At 41.7% G+C, this 24,197-nt stretch overlaps 1 protein-coding gene and 1 pseudogene across 7 annotated transcripts in view; both read left to right on the plus strand.

Moving 5' to 3' along the window:
* Ift38 (intraflagellar transport 38) overlaps positions 1 to 21,441 on the plus strand; it is a 51,308-nt gene extending 29,867 nt beyond the window's left edge. For 4 of the 7 annotated variants that reach the window (XM_004864747.3, XM_087202991.1, XM_087202993.1 and 1 more), the window contains 6 exons: positions 1,002 to 1,143; positions 3,659 to 3,731; positions 13,634 to 13,741; positions 16,351 to 16,406; positions 16,639 to 16,695; positions 20,136 to 21,441. In XM_004864747.3, the coding sequence (XP_004864804.1) occupies positions 1,002 to 1,143; positions 3,659 to 3,731; positions 13,634 to 13,741; positions 16,351 to 16,406; positions 16,639 to 16,695; positions 20,136 to 20,285 (586 nt within the window). In that variant the 3' untranslated portion in view covers positions 20,286 to 21,441. Of the gene's footprint in view, positions 1 to 1,001; positions 1,144 to 3,658; positions 3,732 to 13,633; positions 13,742 to 16,253; positions 16,407 to 16,638; positions 16,696 to 20,135 lie in introns of those variants that run through there. The other 3 variants (XR_015447961.1, XM_004864750.3, XM_087202992.1) reach the window with 3 other exon arrangements.
* LOC147820968 (U2 spliceosomal RNA) lies at positions 13,348 to 13,506 on the plus strand (annotated as a pseudogene).
* Positions 21,442 to 24,197: the final 2,756 nt, after the last annotated feature.

Raw genomic sequence — 24,197 nt, forward strand, 5'->3', positions numbered from 1 at the left:
TCTTCAATGCCTTCAGTGTTTCTAGAGATTGGCTTTATTCTTGAGCAGCCTTTATGCTCTTATGGGCTCTCGGAATGCAAGGCAGAGTAAGTAAATCCAGATGGTGGGAGTTATATGAGACTTGGTCTCCTAAGATTGTGCTATAGATAAGGTGGAAACAGGACATCCATCTCTTGGTTTGAGAAAATTTTAAACATTTTGTTTTTGTTCTTGTTGTTTTTTATTTTTTTGAGACAAGGTCTCACTTTACCTAATTCACTCACTCACATTTGTAAGACAGCTAGCATACCCTTAACAGCAAAAGTTAAGAACACCATGAGAAAGGATGACTGTAGGTTAACTTCACCATGAACACAGATTCTAAACAATTATTCTCAGGTTACATAGAAATAGTCCTAAGGGATAATAAGGGCAACTGAAAAAGTGTTTCCAAGTTGGCCCAATTTCCTTTGCTCTGAATTCTGCATTTATGAACTTGTCCTGGGATCAGAAATACTCTGTTCTAAATGGCTAAGAGAAACCTGTAAGATAGCTGACTTTTTTTCCCACTCTGGGAAAAAGCACTCTGGGATTACAGGTGTGCACCAGCACATCTGGCTAAATCTGATATGCTGAAGAAGAAAAACTACAAAACTTATTTTATGGTAATATATTTAACTTTTGTTTAAAAATATATTCCTATCTATAGGCATAGAAAAGTCTGGAGAGGTGTTTGTCAGATATTAAATGTATATGCTTGATTATGGGATTATGAGTCATTTTTATGTCATTCTTCATACTTTCAAGATTAATTCAGGTTTTTACAAAGATCACATGATTAAAAAAAGAAATATGTTCATTTGAATGGTAGAAAGGAGAAGAGGAGAGTTAGTTTTAAGCAGTTATCAGAGTGAAGGGCCTTCTATAATTAAAGCATTCCAAAGAAAGCCATGATGGAGTCTAGAACTCTGAATATAGATTTCAGACTACCTTTCACTTTTTATTTCATTTGCTTATTTTAGGCCAGCCTTTATGGATGAATATGAGAAGATTGAGGAGGAATTGCAAAAGCAGTATGACATTTATCTAGAGAAATTTCGAAATTTGGCTTACCTGGAACAACAACTTGAGGACCATCACCAGATGGAGCAAGAGAGGTTTGAAGTAAGTGCTTGTCCTTCTCTTCTGACAGACAATTCCTTCTGATGTATTCCTTCATACTTGGTGACATGTTAGTTTGTAAACATCACTGTGGAAAGAAAATCAATCTGAGGATTGCTTGTTTAATTCTGCTGTTTTGCTGCCAGCACAGCCTGTACTCCTGGGCTGTAGAACCCCTAATACTGTGTTATTATCAGAATTTGATCAGTTAGGAGTAGATAGGGCCAACATGTGACCTCTGCAGCCATCCAACACTCTGCGCTTAGAAGGGACTGTGCTTGCTCTGCTATTGCTGTCTTGAAATTCACGATAATTTCCAAGTGGATTGTGTTTTGCAGTGATCTCCACAATTAGGTAGCTGGTCTTGAGTACAGGTCTGAAAATTTGTTGGGTCAGTTCCCTAAATGATTTCCAGGCCTTGGTTAATTGAATTGCCCACACCAGATCATTAGAGTCTGCTTTATAAAGAGGAATGGCAGTTTATTAGCTGATTGTGGACAGTATGTGTGACTGAGAAAGTCAGCTATCTTACAGGCTTTTCTTAGCCATTTAAAACAGAGTATTTCTGGTTTTTTTTTTCTTTTTTTCTTTCTTTTTTTTTTTTTTGGTGCCGGGGATTGAACTCAGGACCTTGCACTTGTGAGCTAGGCAGCGAAACCACTGAGCTAAATCCCCAGCCCTAGAACAGAGTATTTCTGATCCCAGGACAAGTCAATAAATGTGGAATTCAGAGCAAAGGAAATTGGGCCAACTTGGAAACACTTTTTCAGTTGCCTTTATTATCCCTTAGGACTATTTCTATGTAACCTGAGAATAATTGTTTAGAATCTGTGTTCATGGTGAAGTTAACCTACAGTCATCCTTTCTCATGGTGTTCTTCTTAACTTTTGCTGTTAAGGGTATGCTAGCTGTCTTACAAATGTGAGTGAGTGAATTAGGTAAAGTGATTTTATTGCCCGGGAAGGGGTACTGGGTATAACCACACATTTACATGGACTTAAGTCATCCTGATGAGTAACTCAGAGCCACTGTTATTACTGTGTGGCAGAGAAGCAGCCATTGAGAAGTGGGCAATGGAAAGAGCTTGGAGTTAGGGCCGGGGATTTAGCTCAGTGGTTCCGGCGCCTGCCTCGCAAGCGCAAGGTCCCAAGTTCGATCCCCGGTACCAAAAAAAAAAAAAAAAAAAAACACACACACACACAAAGGCGGAAAGAGCTTGGAGTTTAAAACTATTTTTTTCTTTTTGTGGTACCAGGGATTGAACCCTGGGTCTTTGCACTGAGCTACATCCCAAGCCCATTTGAATTACAGTTTCACTAAATCACTAAATTACCCAGGCTAGGTTCAAATTTGCAGTCCTCCTGCCTCACCCTCCCAGAGTGCTAGGATTATAGGTGTACACCACCACACCTGGATGAGTTTAGGACATAAAACAGTGGAAATCTGGGAAAGGACAGTAAAAGGTCTGTGAAAATAAACCGTGACCATTTTGTTGTGTCACCTGGGGTCACCCCTTGGTTCAGAGAATATACTGAAGAATATGCTTCAGAAAGGCAAGTAGGTGGCCCAGTTACTTCTGTGAACACCCTGTACCCCTCATTCTCTTGAAAAAGTATTTCTCCTCTGCTGTCTTGCACTTACTCCTACTCTCCGTGCTTATAATAAATGTTCCCTCAAAATATCCCATTCCTGGCCTGGAGATTTAGCTCAGTGGTGCCACGGCTGCCTGGCAAGCACAAGGCCCTGAGTTCAATTCCCATTACTGCAAAAAAAAAAAAAAAATCCCATGCCTGAAACGTAGTGCTTTCTTTTTAATGTTTAAAACACCAAAATTTAAAAACCAATATTCTTCTCACATTATCTCTCTCTCTCTCTCGACAGTCATCAGGGCCACTTTTTTTTGAGATGGGGTCTCACTCTATTGGCCCAGGCTGGCCTCCTGCCTTAGGCTTATAGGTGCTAGAACTGCCAGCGGATGCTATCATGCCAGGCTTAATCAGGGCCACATGTGACAACCTAACTGATGTATTACCTCTTCCTGGCCCCATCCAGGAACTAAGACTAGCATTTCTTTCTTTCTCTTCCCATCCCGCCTTAGCATCTTTCTAGGCTGGCAGGGTAAAAGCAGTGCAGGACAAAAAAAATAACAACTGCAGTGCTTTCTTCTTCTGTGAGCAAGAAGCCAGTGCCAGTCCCACAGTTAGCTGCATCTGACACTCGCTGGCCTGTGCAGGTGCACGAGATGACACTAGGTGGGTTGCTCGGTTCTTTCAGAGGCAGTGGGGTGTGGTGGGAGGAGCAAGATGGGGCCAGTACATCACTTTCTGGGCCCCTTCCACTGGGCTGCTGGGTGACTGCAGAGAAAGCTCCAGGTTTGGGGAATGCCTGAAAAAGTTGCTCAGTAACCTTTAGTTTAGATCTTTTCCTGTTCTGTAGCAGTATGTACACAATGGTAAAGAGTAATAGCATCGTCCACCAAAAGTAATTCCTTCTGAATCTGGTTTTTCTTCTTCCACAGGAAGCTGAAAATACTCTCCGCCTGATGCAGAACAAACTAAAGGAAGAGGAAAAACGGCTGCTTAAGAGTGGAAGTAAGGATGGAGATGTTTATTCTCAACTAGCATTTTCAGCCTTGACAAGTTTATATACTTAAATTTTTTTCTTTTAGCACTTTTTCATTGTGGTAAGAGCACAACATGAGATCTGTCCTCTTTTTGTAAAATTAATTTTATTGCTACACTTTTGACCTATGTAATAATCACATTCATCATAGTACCTGTACATATTGTATCTTAATTCTTTTTTGCTCATTCCCCTCTCTTCCCTTCAATTCTTCTTCCTCTCTCCCTTTACAAAACTTTGTTTCTATAGTTTTCCTCTTTTTTATTTTTTTATCCCTATTTCCTCCTCTCTCCCCATTTGAACATTTTCTTCCTACTTCCTAATATTTATCATCCATTTTGGTCCTTATTTACCCTTTAGCTTTCTCACACAGCAGAAACAATGTGATATTTAAACATGTGTGTTCAATTTATTTCACTTAAAGTGATGTTCTCAAGGTGCATCCATTTACCTAAAAATGTCTCAAATTTATCATTTATGGCAGTGTAGTACTCCATTGTATATAAAAACTACATTTTCTTTATCCATTTATCCATTGATGGGCATCTGGGCTATTTCCAAAGTTTTTTTGGGGAGGGAGTTTGAGACAGGGTTTTCCTATGCAGTTCAGGGTGGCCTTGAACTCACTATGTAGTCCAGGCTGGCCTCAAACTCATGGTGGTGCTCCTGCTTCAGCCTCCCAAGTGCTGGAATTACAGGTATGTGCCACACTCAGTTGTTTCCAGGATTTTGCTGTTATAAATTGTGCTGCTCGCAGTTTGTAATAGCTAAAACTTGGAAACAGCCCAAATGTCCGTCAACTGGAGACTGGATAAAGAAAATGTGGTTTTTTTATAAAATGGAGTACTACTCAGCCATAAAAAATGAGAAATTAGAGACATTTATAGCTAAGTGGATGCACATTGAGGCAATACTCTTAAGTGACATAAATAGGACACAGATGTGTAAATACCGAATAGTTTCTCTGGTGTGAGAAACTGAAAGTGTAAATAAGGACTAAATGTATAATAGGTCATGTGAAATAGGAAGAAAAGGGGCAAAGGGGAAGGAAGTGGGAGGGCTAGGGGAAAGGATAGAAGGGAATGGGATTAATATGAGAAAATGGAAAAATAGGAACAAAATTTTTGTAAATAGGGAGGGCTGGAGGGGTTGAAGGGAGGGCTGGGCAAGGGTGAAAAACAAGAACCAAGAGAGACTATGTAAAGGTGCAAATTTCCAATGATGAATGTCATTATATTGTATACCTAAAATATACCAATGATTAGAATGAATAATCGATAATGTAAAATAGGAATAAAAGGTCCAAAGGGGTAGGGGTAATGGGAGGCACAGGGGAAAGGAAAGAAGGGAAAGGAAAAAATGATGAGAAATGGAAAAAATGGAAATAAAGTCTTTGTAAATAGGGAAGGGTGGAGGGCGTGAAGGGAGGGCTAGGAATGGGCAACAAATAAGAACCAAGATGCATTATATAAAGGTACAATTCCCAATGAGAAATGTAATTATGTTGTATACCTACAATGTACCAATAAAAGAATTTAATATAAAAAATAAATAAATAAATAAATAAATAAATAAATAAATAAATTGTGCTGCTATAAACATGGGTGTGCAGGGGCTGGGGATTTAGCTCAGTGGTTCCACCACCTGCCTCGAAAGTGCAAGGTCCCGAGTTCGATCCCCAGTACCAAAAAACAAAAGGCTTCCTTGTGAAAGTCCCTGTCCAACATGGTGTGCATATATTGCTGTCATATGATGGTTTTAACCCTTTCAGGAAGATACCTAGAAGGTAAATAGCTCAGTCAAATGTAACCTCTAGTTTTTAATTTTTTGAGGAATCTCCATACTGATTTCTATAGTAGTTGTACCAATTTACACTTCCATCAATGATGGATAAGGGTTCCTTTTTCCTCACAGCCTCACCAGCATTTGTTATTGGTTGATTTCTTGATGGTAGCTACTCTTTCTCAAGTGAGACAGAATCTCAGTGTTGTTTTATTTTGCATTTCCCAAGTGACCAGTGATGTTGAACTTTTTTTTGTATATTTATTTTATGTTTCTACTTCATCTTAGAAGTGTCTATTCACTTCAGATGCCCATTTTTTAATTAGGTCTTTAAATTTGGGGTTCTGATTTTTTTGAGTTCTTTGTATAGTCTAGATGTTAGTCTTTTGTCTCAGGAATACCTGGTAAAACTTTTTTCTCATTCTGTGGGTTGTCTGTTCACTCTGTTAGTGCTTTCTTTTGTTGTGCAGAACCACCCTCCACCCCTCCACCCCTCCACTCCTCCACCCTCCATCACTGAGCTAAATTCCCAGCCCTGCAGAAGCTTTTTAATATGATGAGATCCCAGTTGTTGATCCTTGGTGATATTTCCTCTGCGATTGGGGTTCTGTTCATAAAGTTGTTGCCTACACCAGTGTCTTCAAGAGTTTTACCTATTCTACATTCCAGCAGATTTAGTGTTTCTGTTTTAATATTTAGATCTTTGATCCATTACAATTTTACTCTAGTCCATAGTGAGAGACATGGGTCTAGATTTAATCTTCACCATGTGGAAAGCCAATTTTGCCAGCACCTTTTATTGAAGAGGCTCTTTCTTCTGGTGAAGGTATTTGGTACCTTTGTCAAAGATAAGGTAGCTGAGTGTGTTTGGAGTTGTTTCTACATCTTCAGTTTTGTTTTGTTTTTGTTTTTTTACCAGTATTATGCTGTTTTTATCACAGTAGCTTTGTAGTTTAATTTTAAATAAGAGATTGTGATGCCCTCTGCCTTGCCTTTGTTGCCCAGAATTGCTTTTGCTATTCTAGGTCTCTTCTGGTTCCAAATGAATTTTAGGATTGTTTTCTCTAGTTCTGTGAGGTATGCTATTGGAATTTTTATCAAGATTGCATTAAACCGGGCTTGGTGGTGCATGCCTGTCATACCAGCACTCAGAAGGCTGAGGCAGGAGGATCAATGTCAGTTCGAGGTAAGACTGGACTACATAGTGAGACTCTGTCTCAAAAAAAAGGATTTCATTAAATCTGTATAACAGTTTTAGAAGTATAGCCATTTTCACTATATTGGTTCTGCCATCCAAGAACAAGGGATATCTTTCCATTTTCTGATAATCCTCTTTGATCTCCTTTTCCAGAGTACTATAGTTTTCAGTGTACAGGTCTTTTATTTCTTTATATTGATTCCTGAATATTTCATTTTGGGGGGTACTTTGTTAAAGGTGTTGTTTCCCTAATTCTCTCTCAGTAAGTTATTTGTGTACAGGAATGCTATTGATTTTTGAGTGTTGATTTTATATCCAGCTATGCTACTGAAGTTGGTTATTAAATCAAGAAGTCTTTTGGTGGAGGTTTTGGGGTCTTCTATGTAGGGTATCATGTCATCCACAAATAATGATAATTTAACTTCTTCCTTTCGTATCCTTATTCCTTTTATATCTTTCTCTTGTCTAATTGCTCTGGCTAATGTTTTGAGAACTATATTGAATAGGAGTGGTGATAGTGGGGATCCTTGTTTTGTTCCTGATTTTAGAATGAAAGCTTTCAGCTTTTGACCATTTAGTATGATGTTGGCTGTTGGTTTGTCATAGATAGCTGCTTTTATCAGATTGAGATATAGATCTATTCTAATTTTCTTTAGGGTTTTTATCATGAATGGGTGTTGGACTTTGTCAAATGCTTTTTCTGTATTGATGGAGATGATCATGTGGTTTTTGTCCTTGGGTCACTTAATGTGGTGTATTACATTTATTGATTTGCATATTGAGCCATCTTTGCATCCCTGGAATGAATCCTACTTGGTCATGGTGTATAGCCTTCTTGATGATTTGCTGCATTCTGTTTGCCAGTATCTTATTAAGGATTTTTATGTCTATGTTCATTAAGATTGACCTGTAGTTTTTAAATTACTTCTTCAATTTCATTGACTGATATTCTGGTTATTTAGATTTTTTATATCATCTTGATTTAGCTGATAATTCATATGTACCTAGGAAACTCTCCATTTCTTCCAAGTTTTCCATCTTATGTACAGGTTCTCAAAGTAGGTATTGATGATCCTCTGGATTTCTGCAGAATCCGTTGCGATTTCACTCTTTTCATTCCTGATTGCATGAATTTGAGTCTTTTTTCTCTTTTTTTTTTTGATAAGGTTGGCTAAAGGTTTGTCAATTTTATTAATCTTTCAAAGAAGCAACTCTGATTCATTGATTCTTAGTATTGTTTTCTTAGTTCCAATTGCATTAATTTCTTCTCTGATCTTCATAATTTCCTCCCACATACACACTTTGGGTTTAACTTGCTCTTCTTTTTCTAGAAGCTTGATGTTCAATGTTAGTTTATTTATTTGAACTTACTTTTCTTTCTTCTTTTTTTCTTTTTTTTTTCTGTACTGGGGATCAAACTCAGGACCTTGTGCTTGCAAGGCAGGCAGCAGAACCACTCAGCTAAACCCCCAATGAACTTATTTTTCTGATGTGAGGATTCACTGCTATAAATTTTCCTCATAGGACTGTTTTCATTGTGTCCCATAAGTTCCAGTATGTTGTATTGGTATTATCATTTAGTTGTAGAAACTAATTTCTTTTTAAATTTCATTTTTGATCCATTGGTTGTTCAGGAGGGTGTTATTGGATGTGAGGGCGATTTGGCTATTACATCTGTCACCCCATTGATTGCCAGGGTTGATTTGAGTGATCTGGCTGGCCACCACTCCATGTGCATCCCTCCCAAGCCTGCATGCTTGGTCGAAGAGTACAACCATCCCCGATAGAGGAAGGTCATTTCCTTGGTAAAAGGTATGCAAGTATCTGAGCTCCTCTGCTAGAAACTCCAAGTTCTTGGGAGGGTGTTATTTCATTTCCATGTGTTTATGAAGTTTTTATGGTTTCTTCTGCCATTAACTTCCAATTTCATTGGACTATGATCTGATAATATCCATGAAATAATTTTAGTTTCTTTGGATTTACTTAAGTTCTAAGAGCTAGTATGTGGTCTGTTTTAGAGAACATCCTGTGTGCACCTGAGAAGAATGTATATTCTGTTGTGGAGTGGAGCACTCTGTAGATATCTACAAAGCATTTATTGAAAGCTTTGGTCTAGGTCTGATTTTTTTTTTTTTTTTGTCTAGTTGATCTATTTGTGACAGTGGGGTATTGAAGTCCCCTATTACAATTGTATTAGTGCTTATCTGATTTTTTTTTTTTGGTACCAGGGATAGAACTCAGGACCTTGTGTTTGTGAGGCAGGCGATGGCACCACTGAGCTAAATCCCCAGCCCTTACCTGATTTTTCATATGCATTAATGTTCATTTTATATAATTGGGTGCACTGGTATTTGGTGCATATATATTTATGATTGTTATCTCTTCCTCTTCAATTGTTCCCTTAACAAGTTTGTAGTGACCTTTTTTGTCTCTTCTGATCAGTCTTGGTTTGAAATCCACTTTGTCTACAAATAGAATAATTAACCTTGATTTTTTTCTGGGTTCCTGTCGCATGGAACATTGTTTTCCATCCTTTAACTTTCAGTTTATGAATTTCTTTTTGAGTTAAATGTGTTTCTTCTATGCAGCATATTGTTGGATCTTGTTTATTGATCCATTTTGCCAATCTGTTTCTTTTGATTGGTGAATTGAAACCATTCACATTGATGGTTATGACTGATATGTATTGACTTATCCTTGTCAAATTATTTTCCTGTTGTTGGTTCCCTTTCTTTACCTTCTGTTTAATTGCTTACCTTGCCTGGTGGATTCATACTATTGGGATTCATGGAATTGTTGTCTTCATTGTCTTTTTCTTGAATGTCCTTCAGAACATTTTGGAGTGCTGGCTTGGTGCTCATTAATTTTTTCATGTGTTCTTTATCACAGAAGTATCTTCTTTCTTTTTTTTTTTTTTGGTACTGGGGATCAAACTTAGGACCTTGCACCTGCAAGACAGGCACAGTGCCACTGAGCTAAGTCCCCAGCCCAATCACAGAAGTATCTTATTTCTCTATCAATTTTGAAAGATAATTTTGTGAAGTACATCAATCTGAGTTGGAGGAGGGTTTTTTTTGGGAGGGGGTTAAAATACTTCACTCCAAGCTCTCCTTGACTTAAGGGTTTGCGTTGAGAAGTCTAAAGTGAGTCTGATGCGTTTTCCTTTATAGGGGTTTTGTTTCTTTTCTTTAGTAGCTTTTAATATTCTGTTCTTTTGTTGAACTTCTGTAATCTTGATTGTTATATGCCTTGGTGTAGTTTTCTTCTTATAATGGCTAATTGGAGTTCTATATGCCTTACTTATCTGTATGTCACATTCTTTTTTCATGCTTGGGAAGTTTTCTGCCATTACTTCTGTAAATGGTTTTTTTTTTTTTATATCCTTGTTGCTATCTTCTGATTTTACATTGATTCCAATTAATATATATATATATTTTTTGGTACCAGGGATCGAATTTAGGACCTTGCTCTTGCGAGGCAGGCAGTGGAACCACTGAGCTAAATTCCTGGCCCGATTCCAATTAATCTTATTATTCTTCTCTGCATCACCTAGCAGCTGTTGGATTGATTTTTTGTGGTCCCTTGCTATTTTTAAGAAGTCTTTCATTAGATGATCACTATCTGCAAACCTGTCTTGTAGATCTTATATTTTATCTTTTTTTTGGTACTGGGGATTGAACTCAGGACCTTGCGCTTTTGAGGCAGGTGGCAGAACCACTGAGCTAAATCCCTGGCCCTGAGACTGGTTTAAATTACACATTTAAAGTACTTTTATTTTTGTGACAAGTAAAATAATATTTCCCCCTATTTAAATACTACAGTTTGTTTGAATTATATGAAGTGTACAGTTATTTAAAAAGCTTGGCACTAAAGGTTGCTAGCACTCCATATTTTCAGGCAGCCTGAGGAACCAATGAGAATGAGAGACCGCTTGCTGGACGGTCGTCCCTTCCCACACACCCGTGCTGTGCTCCTCTCATGTGCAGAGAAATGGGCTGCTTGTGAGGCTGAGATTCAGGAGGGATTCATAGTTAGCACCCCTCACCTTTGACTGTCACCAGGGTGTCAAGTTAGCCTCAGGAGCTATAGCAGCTTGCTGCCCTGGCCAGCTATGTTTCATGGAGTTGCTTCTTGTGTTAGTCACCTTTCCCAAGGTTGGGACAAAATACCTGACACTCACAACTTAATGAAGAAGAGGTTTAATTTGGCTCACAGTTTCAGTCCACGGTCAGCTAACTTCAAGGGAAGAGTATCATGGTGAAAGGGTGTGGTGGAGCAAAGTGGGTCACTTCATAATGGCCAGGAAGCAGAGCATAGGAGAACACCAGCGAGGACCAGATATCATCCCTAAGATCAGGCCCATGTGATAAACAGACACACCCAGAAGTGTGCTTTATTAATCCCCTAGATGGCTCTTGGGCCAATCAGATTGGCAGTCAAGGTTAATGATCATACTCTTTGCTCCTTGTTCCATTTTCATGATGAAATGTTGAGCAGAGCATGGTAGTGTATGACTAATCCCTGCACTCTGGGAGGCTGAAACAGGAGGATCACAAGTTAGACCAACCTGGGCAATTTAGTGACTTAGCAAGACCCTGCCTCAAAATGAAAATAATCAAAAGGGATGGGGTTGTAGTTCACTGCAAAGGCCCTGGGTTCAATCCCCAGTACCATAAAAAAAAAAGAAAAACAGTATACTTGGGTATCAGGCCCTTCTTCCCTTCACACTCTGCCTGTTCGCTTTGGTATCTTTTTCCTTTGGTACTTGTTCTCAGGGAACTCTGGAAGGAGAACAGAGCCTGCACTGAAACCCTCCAGGAGCAAGTTTAGGAAATTCAAAGGCATTTCTAGCCAAGGTATCTCCTCATTGTTCTATTCCAGGTCAGCCAGGAGAGTGTGGCACAGCCTCAGTGATAAGCACCTTTGTCACCAGACTACTCAGCAATTTGATTTTTTACCCACCCTGTTCTCAGTCTGTTTTGGTTTGAGTTGTCAAAGAAAATCTTCCTTAGCCTGCCAAACATATTAATTTTATTTTACAGTTCATAATACCAAGCCGGGGATTTAGCTCAACAGGCACAGCACCTGCCTGGCAAGTGTGAGGTCCTGAGTTCGATCCCTGGTACCAAAAAAAAAAGTTCATGATACCATTTGATTTGCATTTCATTGGGTAAGGATTTAATGTAATAATTTTCCGGGATGAAGTAAAAAATGGGCCAAGTTGAATAGTATTGATACCGATATTATTTTATATTTATTTGTTTATGTTAATATTCAGTCATTTTTGTTTGTAAAGTCAATTTGGAAAATGTAGCTTTCAAATTAATTGTGTTGGAGGCCTTGAAGGATGCACTTAATGCTCTGTCTGGGTCCCAGGATGACCCTGCTGTGCTGCAGAGCACAGCTCTTCTCTCCAAAACTACAAAAACCAGGAAACCTTCCCTTGGTGCCCTGCTAGGCCCAGTTACTTCCTGTCATTGCCATCTCACAGCAAGGGCAAGGCAAAGCCTTTTGGTAGGCCAACAGTTCCTATGTTTCTGAGTCAGTGATCAGAGCAGCAACGCAAACCTACCAGCTCCCTCCTTCCAAAACCTGCATCACTCTGGATGTAGAGAAGTCAGGTGCTGGGCAGTGACAGCTGCTGCTTCCCACTGTGGATACTGTCCTTCCGGAGCATCCCTGTGGGAACATGCAGCCTGCAAAAACAAGATTTCAAACAAGTACAGCAATACCTTGGTTGCTGAACTCATTTCATTCCAAACTTGTGTTCAAATACTGAAAAGTTCAAGAACTGAACATATTTTTCCCACAAGAAATAATGGAAAACCAAATAATTGGTTCTGAGGCCCAAAAATTATGCTTGTAAGTTCATTTTCCCAGGACTTTAACAAATGTCACAATGATTTCTTTCTTTAACTCTATTATGGTTCTCACAGTTTTCCTCTTAGCTTTACTGTTGATATAACTAACTTTCTTTGGAGCCATGGTTATAATATTTTATGCAAATAAAGCACATTTTAAAAAGCACAATGATGAATGTTTTAGTGCACTGACACAGTGCACTGTATGTTGTCTGGGAGAGAATAGTGCTTAGACTGAAACATCACTCCTTTATGTGTGGAGTGAGGCACAGTGTCTCACTCAATCTCAGCCTGTATAGATTTTATCAAGTTGGATTGTCGGTTCAACTATGGAGTAAAGTTACAAACAGCCAGCCTGGCCTTGAACTCATGGCGATCCTCCTGCCCCAGCCTCCTGAATGCTGACTTTACAGGCGTGTGCTACCAGGCCAAGCTAAAATACATCTTTATGATGCAATTTTCTCCTGTGACTAATACCACATTTACAAACTTTCATTGCCTGTCACAACCTCGCCATCTTTCTCAGGACAGCTCATTTCACCATTCCCACCTAGCCTGGCCTCCTCTTTGCCAGTCTTGCTTTGTTACCTTTTCAGCAGGATGCTCTTCCTCATCTTTGTTATGATCAAGGAGCTTGAGTCTTGGTACCAGCCTACTAATGAACAGAGTGATTTTTCCCCTCAGTTACCAAGAGCTGCAAATACCTCAACAACTGGCTACTTAGTTTAAAAAATTTCAAAGACTATCGCTTCTTGGCCTTTTGGCTAAGATCAAGTGTAAAAAATTTCAAAGACTGTCATAGTGTTTCTAATACATCTGACCCACTTTTTTCTGGCTTTGGAAAATTGCTTCAAACATGTTGCCTGCATTAACTCTTCACTAAGTATCAACAGGCAAATCTAGGGAGTCAAAGTCTAATGTATCTGAAGAAGGACTGAAGTGCAGAGAGGATAGCTTTTACATACGTGTCTTACGAGACAGAAGCTGTTTGATTGTATTAATGGAGCTGCTGTACTTGTATTCCTGCCAGGTAATGATGACTCAGAGATAGACATCCAGGAAGATGATGAATCCGACAGTGAGTTGGAGGAGAGACAGTTCTCCAAGCCTCGGACAGCCATGGAGGTGCTCATGCAAGGTAGCACCGCTTCTTTCACTTGCCCTGCTCCAGTTGTCCTCCTCACTTGCCTGTTTCTCAGAACCCTGTGGCCAGGATTAAATCTGTCCAGGTGCACAGCAGATTGTCAGTGGCGCCTTGGAGCACTTCCTGCCCCTGGTTTATCCTGCTCTGTTGTTTATCACGATCAAGTTCTTTTTTATTTTTTAACTTTTGGTATTGGGGATCAAACTCAGGACCTTGCGCTTGTGAGGGAGGTGTGGTGCCACTGAGCTGACTCTCCAGCCCCATGCTTGGGTTCTTTAACTGCTAGTGGTCATTGTTGCCACTCATACTCTTCCCTGGGGTTCTGAGAATAGGCAGTTCATATTTGTGGCCTGGCATTTCTCAGAGACCACAGGAACACACTGCCTCTGCCACTGAGTTGTGTTTTCCCCATCCTAAATTATTCTTCCTGCAGTTACATGTCTTAGAGCCTGAGAATTAATGCATGGAGAAGGGATCACATGAGCACCTCAGCCTTTAAAGTGGCCTTCTAATTGCTATCTTCTTATTGCAAAAGATCCAAGCAACAAAATTTGTGTCACAAACGTGGATGTACCCCTGGGGTTGTCCTCATATCCCACTCTAGAGGCGTGAGGACTAGGAGCCAGCAGCCATGCCCCTGCAGATTGCCTTTCCATGTATGCACATCTCCACATGCAGAGGACTGTAATATTGATTATGCCCAAAACAGGCTGCAAAGAGTTAACCCCACAATTGGCTTGTTTATAGAAGTGAGTCTGGCCGAAGCCTACCTGCCGAGGTCAGAGTAACTTGTGCCCAAATTCTGTTCCCACAACTGAAACCTTCAGACTAGATGGACAGTGTTCTAATTACAATCATATATTTTGTCTATTCTGTTCCTAATTTGAGAATGCTTTGTCTTGTTCTTTATGAGCCTTGTTTACATTAATTTCCATAGAAACCACACATCACCTGTACCCCAGTTGATTGCCAATAAAAGTCAGTGCCTGGGACTGGCCAGTGCCTTTGTCAGTTGCACCGGCATTGGTCGTCCTGGCACCCCACTTGCTCTCTCTTAGTTCTGTCTCTTAGTGTATTTTTTTCTCAGGCCTGCGTGGTATACTGGAATTTTTATTTTTTGGGGGGGGCGGTTGTTTTGGAGGCAAGGTCTCACTATTAGTTCAGGCTGGCCCTGAACTCACTGTGTAGCCTAGGCTGGCCTTGAACTCACAGGAATCCTCCTGCCTCAGCTTCCCGAGTGCTGGGATTATAGGCATGCACTCACAAGATCCCTGTGAGTTCAGGGCCAGCCTGAATTACATAGTGAGACCCTGTGTCCATAAATAAATAAATAAATGTGTGTATGTATGTATGTATGTGTTTGTAAGTAGTGCATGGTCATCTCTCTGGGCCTATCTTGAGTGGGCTCCCCTGTGCTGTCTTTCACCTCCACCTGGGCTGGGATCACACATGGCCCTTTCTCAACCTGAGGGCTTCAGTCCAGCTCTGCCCTCTAGTATAGGACTGCTCCTGAGTTTTTGCAAAAGTCACATCTAAACCATATTGAATTAGTTTTAAAGGAGGAATAGTGGATCCCTTAGATGATAATGGTGTTTGAAAGATGAGCTAATTACTAATTATGATACGATGGTACCTCAATATGCCAATTTAATTTGTTTTACAATTTTGGGGAAGATGGCCAGATTTGTGTTTGTGTGGGGAACGTGGCCGTGGTCATGTTTGTCACTCAATGTGGAGTTTGTGAACAGAAGCAAAATTTAGCTGAACACTTTTGTTTCTGAACTGAATTGTTTGCGAACAGAAGCATTCGTGAACTGAGGTATAACTGTACTTTTTTAAAAACTTTATTTTGAAGCTCAGAACTAGATTCAAGTATCAGTGACATCAGTTCAGAAAAGGAGGATATGTTTCTTTTTCAACCAATAGCATATTATTTCAACCACATTTACAGTAAAAGTGGAGTTCAGTGACTTTTCCCTAAGCACTCATAGGATGCAGGGTTTTTTGTTTGTTTTTTGTTTGTTTGTTTGGTACTGGGGATCAAACTCAGGACCTTTTGCTTGCAAGGCAAGCGGCAGAACCACTGAGCTAAATCCCTGGCCCAGGATGCAGTTTTTAAAATTCATGATTCATGGCTGGTGTGGGTGTGTATGTGCATGCGCACATGTGCATGTATTTTGCAATGTTAGTGATCAAACCCAGGGCCTTGAACATGCTAGGAAGCACTCTACCACCTAGTTATACCCTTAGCCTCATGTTGATATTTTATTGCCCTTTTTCTTTCTTTCAGTATAGAAGTACAGGAAATCCATTACTGTTTGTTGACAGTTCTGTTTAGCTGGACACTACTGAAGTGAATTTTTGAAATGTGATTCTTCTTTTACCCAGTTTTCTAAGGCGAAGCAAATTATAAATGCCATTCACTGTCTTATTTGCTGAAGTGTTTTTTGGGTTTTTTTGGTTTGTTTGTTTGTTTGTTTGTTTGGTACCGGGGATCAAACTGAAGACCTTGTGTTTGCCAGCCAGACATGCCACTTCTGAGCTACATCCCGGCCCTTATTTGCTGAAGTTTACATGAGTTCTTCATGCTCTGTTGTTCTCAGGAAGACCCAGCAAGCACATTGTGGGCACAATGCAAGGTGGAGACTCCGACGACAACGTGAGTCCTGGCGGGCCCTCCGCAGCTCTGTGCCTTCGGGTGTCAGGCTGTCCCAGTCAACTAGATGAGCTGTACCTGGCCCACCACAGCACTTGATCTGTGGCAGTTTGGCCTCCTAAGGGGCTTCACTCTTCTGTTTGCTTGTTGATAGCTTATTTCTCATTTCACATGAGTGTGCTTGCCCTATTCTCTTCTGCCTTCTCACTGTTCTTTCCGTTCTCGCTTTCCAAAGATGGAAGCAGCTCCACTTCTCTTAGGTAAATGCAGGACTCCCAGCTCCAGGAAGCAGGTTGGTTTTCTTTTTTGCTTCATCTGTTTGTTGATGTGTGTCAGCCCACACAGGTTCTTCAGAGCCTCTTTAGGCCTAATGCTTTCTCTCTGCTGGCCAAGAAGCCACTCTGAGTAGATCCCACAGAGAGAGGCCACACTTCCTCATGGTTCTGTGCTGAAGAGGAAGGGTGAGCACCATGGCCGGAGGCAAGAGTGGTTGTAGTTAGGAATCTCAGGCCCATTACTGAAACCAAGGGATGATGCTGAGGCCCAGGGGCCAAGACTGTCCCTGTCTTGAGTTCCATTCTCTCCAGACCAGGGTTCAGAGGGGCTGGATGTCAGGCCACCCACACCTTGAACTTTACTGACTAGGGAACTGAACCATAGGTGAAAACCTAGGGCAGGAGGAGATCTTTGAGGCAGCAAGCCATCTGAGAAGCCCACCCTTCTCTTTTGGTCTTCATCCTGTTGCAGACCCTGGCTCTACCCATACAGCCAATGTGACTGAACTGCCACAGATCTCAGACCAGCTCTGTCCAGATCCCAGACCAGCTCTGTCCAGATCCCCCTGTGCCTGGGTTGCAGCACCAGTGGCTGAACAGAGAGAGAGAGAGAAGCAGGGCCTTCCACTCTTGTACCGATATTGGCTAAGTTCCCCCAGGGTGAACGGTTACCAACAGTAACAGGAGTGAACTGTTGCTTGGGTGTGCTGGGCAGGATGCACAGAGTTGACCTGGCCTTGAACTCCTAGGAGATACTCTGTAGAAAACTGAAGAAAAAACCCTTGATAATAACTTTTTAATAGGCAGGGTATGGGTGGTGTGGTAGTTTCCATCCATTCATCTTCTCCCTGAATCTAAAGTGGGGAGAATCCAGCCTAAGAGCCAGCAGTGCCAGAAGGCAGCATCCAGCCTCTGTTGGATTTGCCTGTGCACTTCTTAGGATGCATCGGTTGTGGCATAGGTCTTCCTTTGCTGCTTGTTTATTTTAAGGGGCTTCATTCACACAGCTCCCTGCCACCCAGACACACCAGTTGGTCTTTCACATGTCACTTAGCCACCCAACCTTTATCTGTTGGGTGTAGGCTGTGTGCTGTGGGCTGTTATGGATGATGAAAAACCTAGCCCCTGCTTTCAGGACAAACACATCCTAACAGGAACAGAGCAGGTGTACCACAGTCACTGGTGTTAGAAAATAAACAAGCTTAGGAGAGGGCAATGGGGATGGGAGGGAGGGATGGCCCTGCATGGTCAGGAAAGGCCTCTAATGTGAGGTTGGAGCAGAGGCCTGTGGAAGGAGGCAGTGGCCGCACGTGGGTGGGGAGAGCACCTGGGCCTGGGGCGCGCAATCCCCCAAGGTAAGGGCAGCAGCATGTGTGACTAAGATGAAAGGCTCTGGGGTGAGAAGGGTGAGGCTGCAGAAACACATGGAGCTTTGCCATGTATGATGAGGACTCTGCAGTTTCTCCAAGTGGGACCAGAAGGTGCTGGAGGATTGTGAACCCAGGAGGCCAAGAGCTGACTCAGTGTGAGAGAAACTGTGCGTGCACAGGAGAGTGTGGTCATGCAGGTCAGCAGTGACATGGCCCAGCCTCGGGTGGAAGAGAGGCCAAGGAGTGATCTGATTCTGGCACACTTCTGGGGTGAGCACCAACAGGTTCTTCCAATTGACACTGGATATTAAACATGCTGGGTGTTGAAGATACTGGGTGTTGAGAGGAATGAAGTATGCCCAGGCTGTGGTCTCAATCACTGAAGCTGAGAATTTCACTTCCTGAGATGGGCCAGTTTGAGATGAGGGCTACAAAGGCAGATCAGGAGTTTGGTTGGTTTTTTTGGTACTGGGGATCGAACTCGGGACCTTGTGCTTGCGAGGCAGGCGGGAGAACCACTGAGCTAAATCCCCAGCCCTAGGAGTTTGTTTTTTCAGCTGGGTGTGGTGGTGCTTCCCTGAAATCCTAGCATTCTAGGAGCCTGAGGCAGGAGGATGGCAAGTCTGAGCCCAGCCTGGGCAACTTCATGACTTAGCAAGACCCTATCTCAAAATACAAAATAAAAAAGGTCTGGGAGGGCTGGGGATTTAGCTCAGTGGTTTTGCCACCTGCTGTGCAAGTGCCAGGACCCAAGTTCACTCCCTGGTACCAAAAAAAAAGGTCTAGGGATGTAACTCAGTGCAAAGACCCTGGGTTCATTCCCCAGTTCTATTAAAAAAGGTTTTGGAGGGCCGGGGATTTAGCTCGGTGGTTTTGCCACCTGCTGCACAAGCGCAAGGACCCGAGTTTGATCCCCGGTACCAAAAAATAAATTAAAAAGGTTTTGGACATTCTAAGACAAGTTGCCTGTTAGAATCCACATGGGAAGTGTTGAGTAGCCAGTTGAAATTCAAGTGTGGAATTCAAGGGACAGGTCTGGGCTGGAGGTAGAATTTAGGAGCCATCCATATTCAGATGGTGTTGAAGACAGGAGGGCAGATGTGATGGCCTAGGGAGTGCGAAGGAAGGAAAGACAAGAGGCTGCAGTCCTAAGCAGCCAAGGGAGACCAGGCAGGTGGCACGGAGAGCTGGGATAGAGTGTACCCCAGAGGATGGTGAGGTGGGGTTCAGGGGGGACGGGCCAGTGCTGCATGGAGTAAGGTGAAGACTGTGGATTCTGTTTAGTGGAACCCATTGAGTGTTTCAGTCTTGGTAAGAGCCCTCTGGGGGGTTGTGGACTGAGGTCCTGATTAGCATGTGCTTAAGGGGACACAGAGGGAAACAAGTACGGACAGTGAGCTCAGCAACTTGTCCAGGGAGTCCTGCTGTGAGGGGAGCAGAGTGGAAAGGATGGTAGCATAAGATTTCTGGGGTTTTTTGGTTATTATTGTTGTTGCTTTTTAAGAAGCTGTGCCTGGTGACAGTTGTCTAGACTGGGTGAACAAACTTCCTGGTGCACATGGAGCACAGGCCTTGCAGTTTCAAAGCCAGGCTGAGTCAGTCTCTCTGGCTTCTAGTGCTGAAGAGCAGGTGTGCCTTTCACTGGGCTTCTTGCATCCATTGCTTGTTTGCTTTCTGTCCCCATCTGAAAGGAGCCGAAATAGGCCACCCTTTCCTTTGTGCTTGCTGTCCATTGGGTCTCAGGGCCCCCAGAAGCCAAGCAGCATCTAGGACCCTCTGTGCACATCCAGGGTACATGTAGACACCCATGTTTAGCCAGCCCCTGAAATGCTGTGCTCTCATGCACATTGGTGATTATGGATGTGTTAGTCAGTAAGTCACATGGATGTGTTCCACCCAGCAGCATATACTCTGTTCCCACAGCCTGAGCGCTTTTCTGCCTAGCTTAGCCCTACGGGGGTGGGGGTGGGGTGGCTAGTTGTTCTCTAAACCTCTGAGCTACAGTGAAAAGCAAGGCAGAGTCTCTTATGACAAGATGCTGTAGCAGGATGGAAACCTCAGCCGCACTTACTGTCTTTTTCCTGTAGGAAAACTCAGAGGACAGTGAAATTGACCTGGAAGATGATGAAGAAGGTGATGATGATTTGGAAGATGAGAGCATTGCTCTCTCACCGGCTAAGCCCAATCGAAGGGTCCAGAAACCTGAACCCCTGGATGAAAGTGACAATGACTTCTGACCTCTTACCAAGGGACCCAGACAGATTAAAAACCTCAGATTTGTAGGTAAACAGGAAATTAGAAGACTTAGAAGGTAGACATGTACTTTGTTCACTAAGCCAGCTGGATTGATTATTTCTGAAGCAGTGCTTCTTCCTGTTCTTTTCTCCTATGTTATACCATATTCCATGAACCTTAAATAAGTATCAAAGCAAGCCCCAAAGTTGATTTTCTTTTCCCTTCTTTGTTCCTTAAAACTTTGGAAATGCATTTTTAATAATTCAGATCCTGCTGGGGGTTTAGCTCAGTGGCACCGCTCCTGCCTCATAAGCACAAGGTCCTGAGTTCCATCCTTGGTATCATTAAAAAAAAAAAAATTCAGATCCACAGGACAAAAACTCAAGAAATACAGGCTGTTACTATGTAAGTCTTTGCTGCTGCTATTACACATTTCCTCTACAAGTCAAGCAGACCTGGGAGCTGGAACATGGCACAAGGCTCATTTTAGGAATCATAGGGAAACATTTGGCTGTTAATCAGTTGCCCAATTCAGAACATTTATTATATGTTGACTTTTAATTCTAGTCTTTATTCCATTTTATAGTCCTGTTTCCTTCTGCATGCTCACAATGCCAAGCATTAGATGTATTTTGATAATTAAAATGTTCTGAAAGATTTGCTAAGTTAGATGAAAATCAGCTTTCCTTGGAAATCAGAGAACAGAGAGAGGCTGTGGGTCATGAACATTCCATTTTCTCTTAGAAGGCTGATGTTCCTCTGGGGGTCAGAGTCACCTTGGAATAAAGCCACCTGCGTGTTTTCCCTGCTGCCCTTGGCTTCTCCTTGAGAGATTCCAAATTCCTGACCCAGTGACAGCCAGAATGTCCTTCTCAAGTCCTTTGTCCACACATAGGAGTGAATGCAGGTTTCCTTCATTTCTTTGGCCTCTTAGAAGAAGAGGCTAGCAAGAGGGAAATACCAGTGTAGATTTATGTTTCTGATCTTGAAAAGAAGTCAGCACCAAATTACGTAGAGCTGCACAAGAATTTCCCTGTTGTGATGTGAAAAGTGACAGATCAACTTGGCTTTACAATGAAAAATATGAAATCGTTTTCCATTTATTTTACAATTATTAGGTCAGAAGATTTCTTTTAATAAAATGTATTTAATACCATATTTTTATATTTTAATTGAAAATTGTGAAAATTTATTATAAAAATAACAAATATTATTCAAGAAAAACAGGCTAATATGATGCATGTAAATTTTAGGAGGCTGATAATTACTTCTATCATCTTTGCCTTTTCTTCTTTTTCCTAAATGTCATATCCAGGATTACCTTTTTTTTTTTTTTTGGACACACCATACAGTTAGTTCACAGGTAACTTGAACTGTGCTATATTGTATAGCAGGCTGGAGGAGAGATCAGTGTACTGCACCATGCTAACTGCCTCAGGCCCTGTAGCTTCTAGAGATGGAAGAGTCACTGCATCTTCTTGGTTGTCACAGGTTTGGTTTACCTATGACTTGAGTTACATTTTGGAAAAACGTGTGTTGGTTACTTTTCTCATTGCTGGGACAAAATGCCCAACACCCAAGGTAAAAGGAGGAAAGGTTTATTTTAGCTCATAGTTTTTAGAGGTTTCAGTCCATAGTCAGTTGGCTCCAAGGCAGGGTAGCATGTCGGGGGGCATCATAGAAGAGAAACAGTTTATGGCAGGGCAGGCAGAAGACAGTGAAGCACCAACTAGCAGCAAGCCTGCCTTCTTTCTGTTCCTTTATAGTCCATCTAGGCTACAAGCCTATTGATTGGTGCCATCCATACCCAGGGCGGGGCTTCCATTATCCATACCCTTAATCCCAGTATCACACCCTTAATCCACATTAACACACCCTAATCCAGCCACCTTTGAAACTCCCCACCTATGACCACATGAGTCTTTGGGGGCACCTGTATACAAGCCATAGCAACATACAACTGTTTTTGTTTTGCTTGCTTGCTTGCATTTTCTTTCTTTCTTTCTTTCCTTCTTTCTTTCTTTCTTTCTTTCTTTCTTTCTTTCTTTCTTTCTTTCACTTTGCTTTTTTGAGACAGGGTCTCACTATGTAATTTAGGCTGACCTTGTCTTGAACTCATGGTGATCCTCTTCCATCACCTTCCAAGTGCTGGGATTACAGGCTTGCACCGCCCACACCAGGCAGTTCTGTTCTCTTTTACTGGGCTTTAATGTGGAAATCTAATCTGAATCATAAATAATATATGCACAGATATAAGCAGCAGCTGCAAAAGGCACTTCAACCACTTCTAGCTTATCTTTCATCTGTTGGCTCGTGGGCTTTATGCGAAGTCTCACCGTGGCATAGCACTGCTTTGCTTGAGCAGTTTCTCTTGACAAGGGTCTTCACTACTTTATCATTGTTATTATTGTGTCTCAGTCACAACAGATTCAGGACTCCCATACGTGCAAATGTCTTGTAGCCTGGTGCCAAGAGCAGACCTCAGGCCCTAAAGATCATGTGATTAGGACAATGGAAAAACTAGCATTTAGTTTATTGCTGGCATTTTAAAAAATTTGCTATATAATTAAAGGACCTCTTAAATGTCTTAAAATATGCATATTGACAGAAAACATAAATTTTTAAATACTAAATATTTTTTATTGGTGATGGCCATCAAGAACAAAGCCCAAAGACTTCCAGTGGAAAAAGTGAACTGTTTCCCTTTTAGGTGGATCAAAAGGAACCCTAATATCTCTTTCATTAGCATATTAAAGTAGTAGCAGCGTTGAATGTCTGAAAGGAAAAGTGCACCCATTTATGTTAGCAGCACTCTAGGTGAACATCAGAGCTGTTACATGGACCCAGGGGACTCTCTGGTGCTAGGATCCAAGACTTGTTGAACTGGAAGGGAGCTAAAAGTTCTACCTCTCCGAGAGCAGAAGTCCTTTCTATGAGAATATGAATTGAATTCTCTTTTCTGTTATGCTCTGATGGAGTCTGTGTGTACTTTGATGTGCCCATGACGGCTGACTGAGCCCCTAACTGTTTCAAATAGCTTCAGGGTGTGTGTGGTCATTGTTTGAGGAGAGAAGGAGGGAGTCCTGGCTACAAAATATAATTGTGACGGTCCTGATCATGAGTCATTGGGGTCATTTTGTGGTTGAGAAATGACACATTTATAGCACAAGGAATATTTGTTTCCGAAGATGTGAAGGCATAATACAGAGAAGAAAGCAGTTATAAAGTAGCTATTTCAGGAACTCTGAGTCTGTCTGGGGTTGGCCATGGGATCATATCCATTGCTGTGGATATGCTGCTTGGTCCCTGTTTCTTCTATTTGCCAGACATTTATTGAGCACTTACGATTGTGCTAACTACTGGAGAATTCAAAGATAAGGTAGTCTTAGCATCTGCCGACAACCTAGAAAGAAATTATAATACAGTGTGATACATGTGTGTCAAGAGTATTGTAAAGTGTCATGGAACTCAGAGTAAGGAGCAGCTGTCCTTGCCTGGAAGACTTGACAGAGATGTCTGAAAGCCACATTTGAGCTGGAGTGTAAAGGTTTAGTAAGGTCCATCGGACAGAGAAGATGAGATGTGGCATCACTGGGCCTGAATGTAGAAGCATAGAGCTCTCAGAGGCCACCACCTATTTAGAAAATGACAGCTAGTACAGTAAGGCTGAAGTGTTGAGTATATGGTGATAGGATGACAAAAGAAACATCTTTGTTGTGCTGAGGGATTGGTTGGGTTTTGTCTTATAGGCAGATAGCAACCTGCAGAGACCAGAAGGTCTTTTCAGAAAAATCAGACAAAAAACAGGAAGGAAGATAAACAACATTAGGAGGCTTCTTGGTATTACATGAAGAGCTCGTGGTATTGGGCCTGGAGAACTAGATTCCTCTGTCAGAAGAGATGTTGAAGAGAAG

Source organism: Heterocephalus glaber, unplaced genomic scaffold (assembly GCF_053883595.1).
Source record: "Heterocephalus glaber isolate CG9 unplaced genomic scaffold, H.glaber_assembly_v1.0 deba00001781, whole genome shotgun sequence".
Taxonomy (NCBI): Eukaryota; Metazoa; Chordata; class Mammalia; order Rodentia; family Bathyergidae; genus Heterocephalus; species Heterocephalus glaber.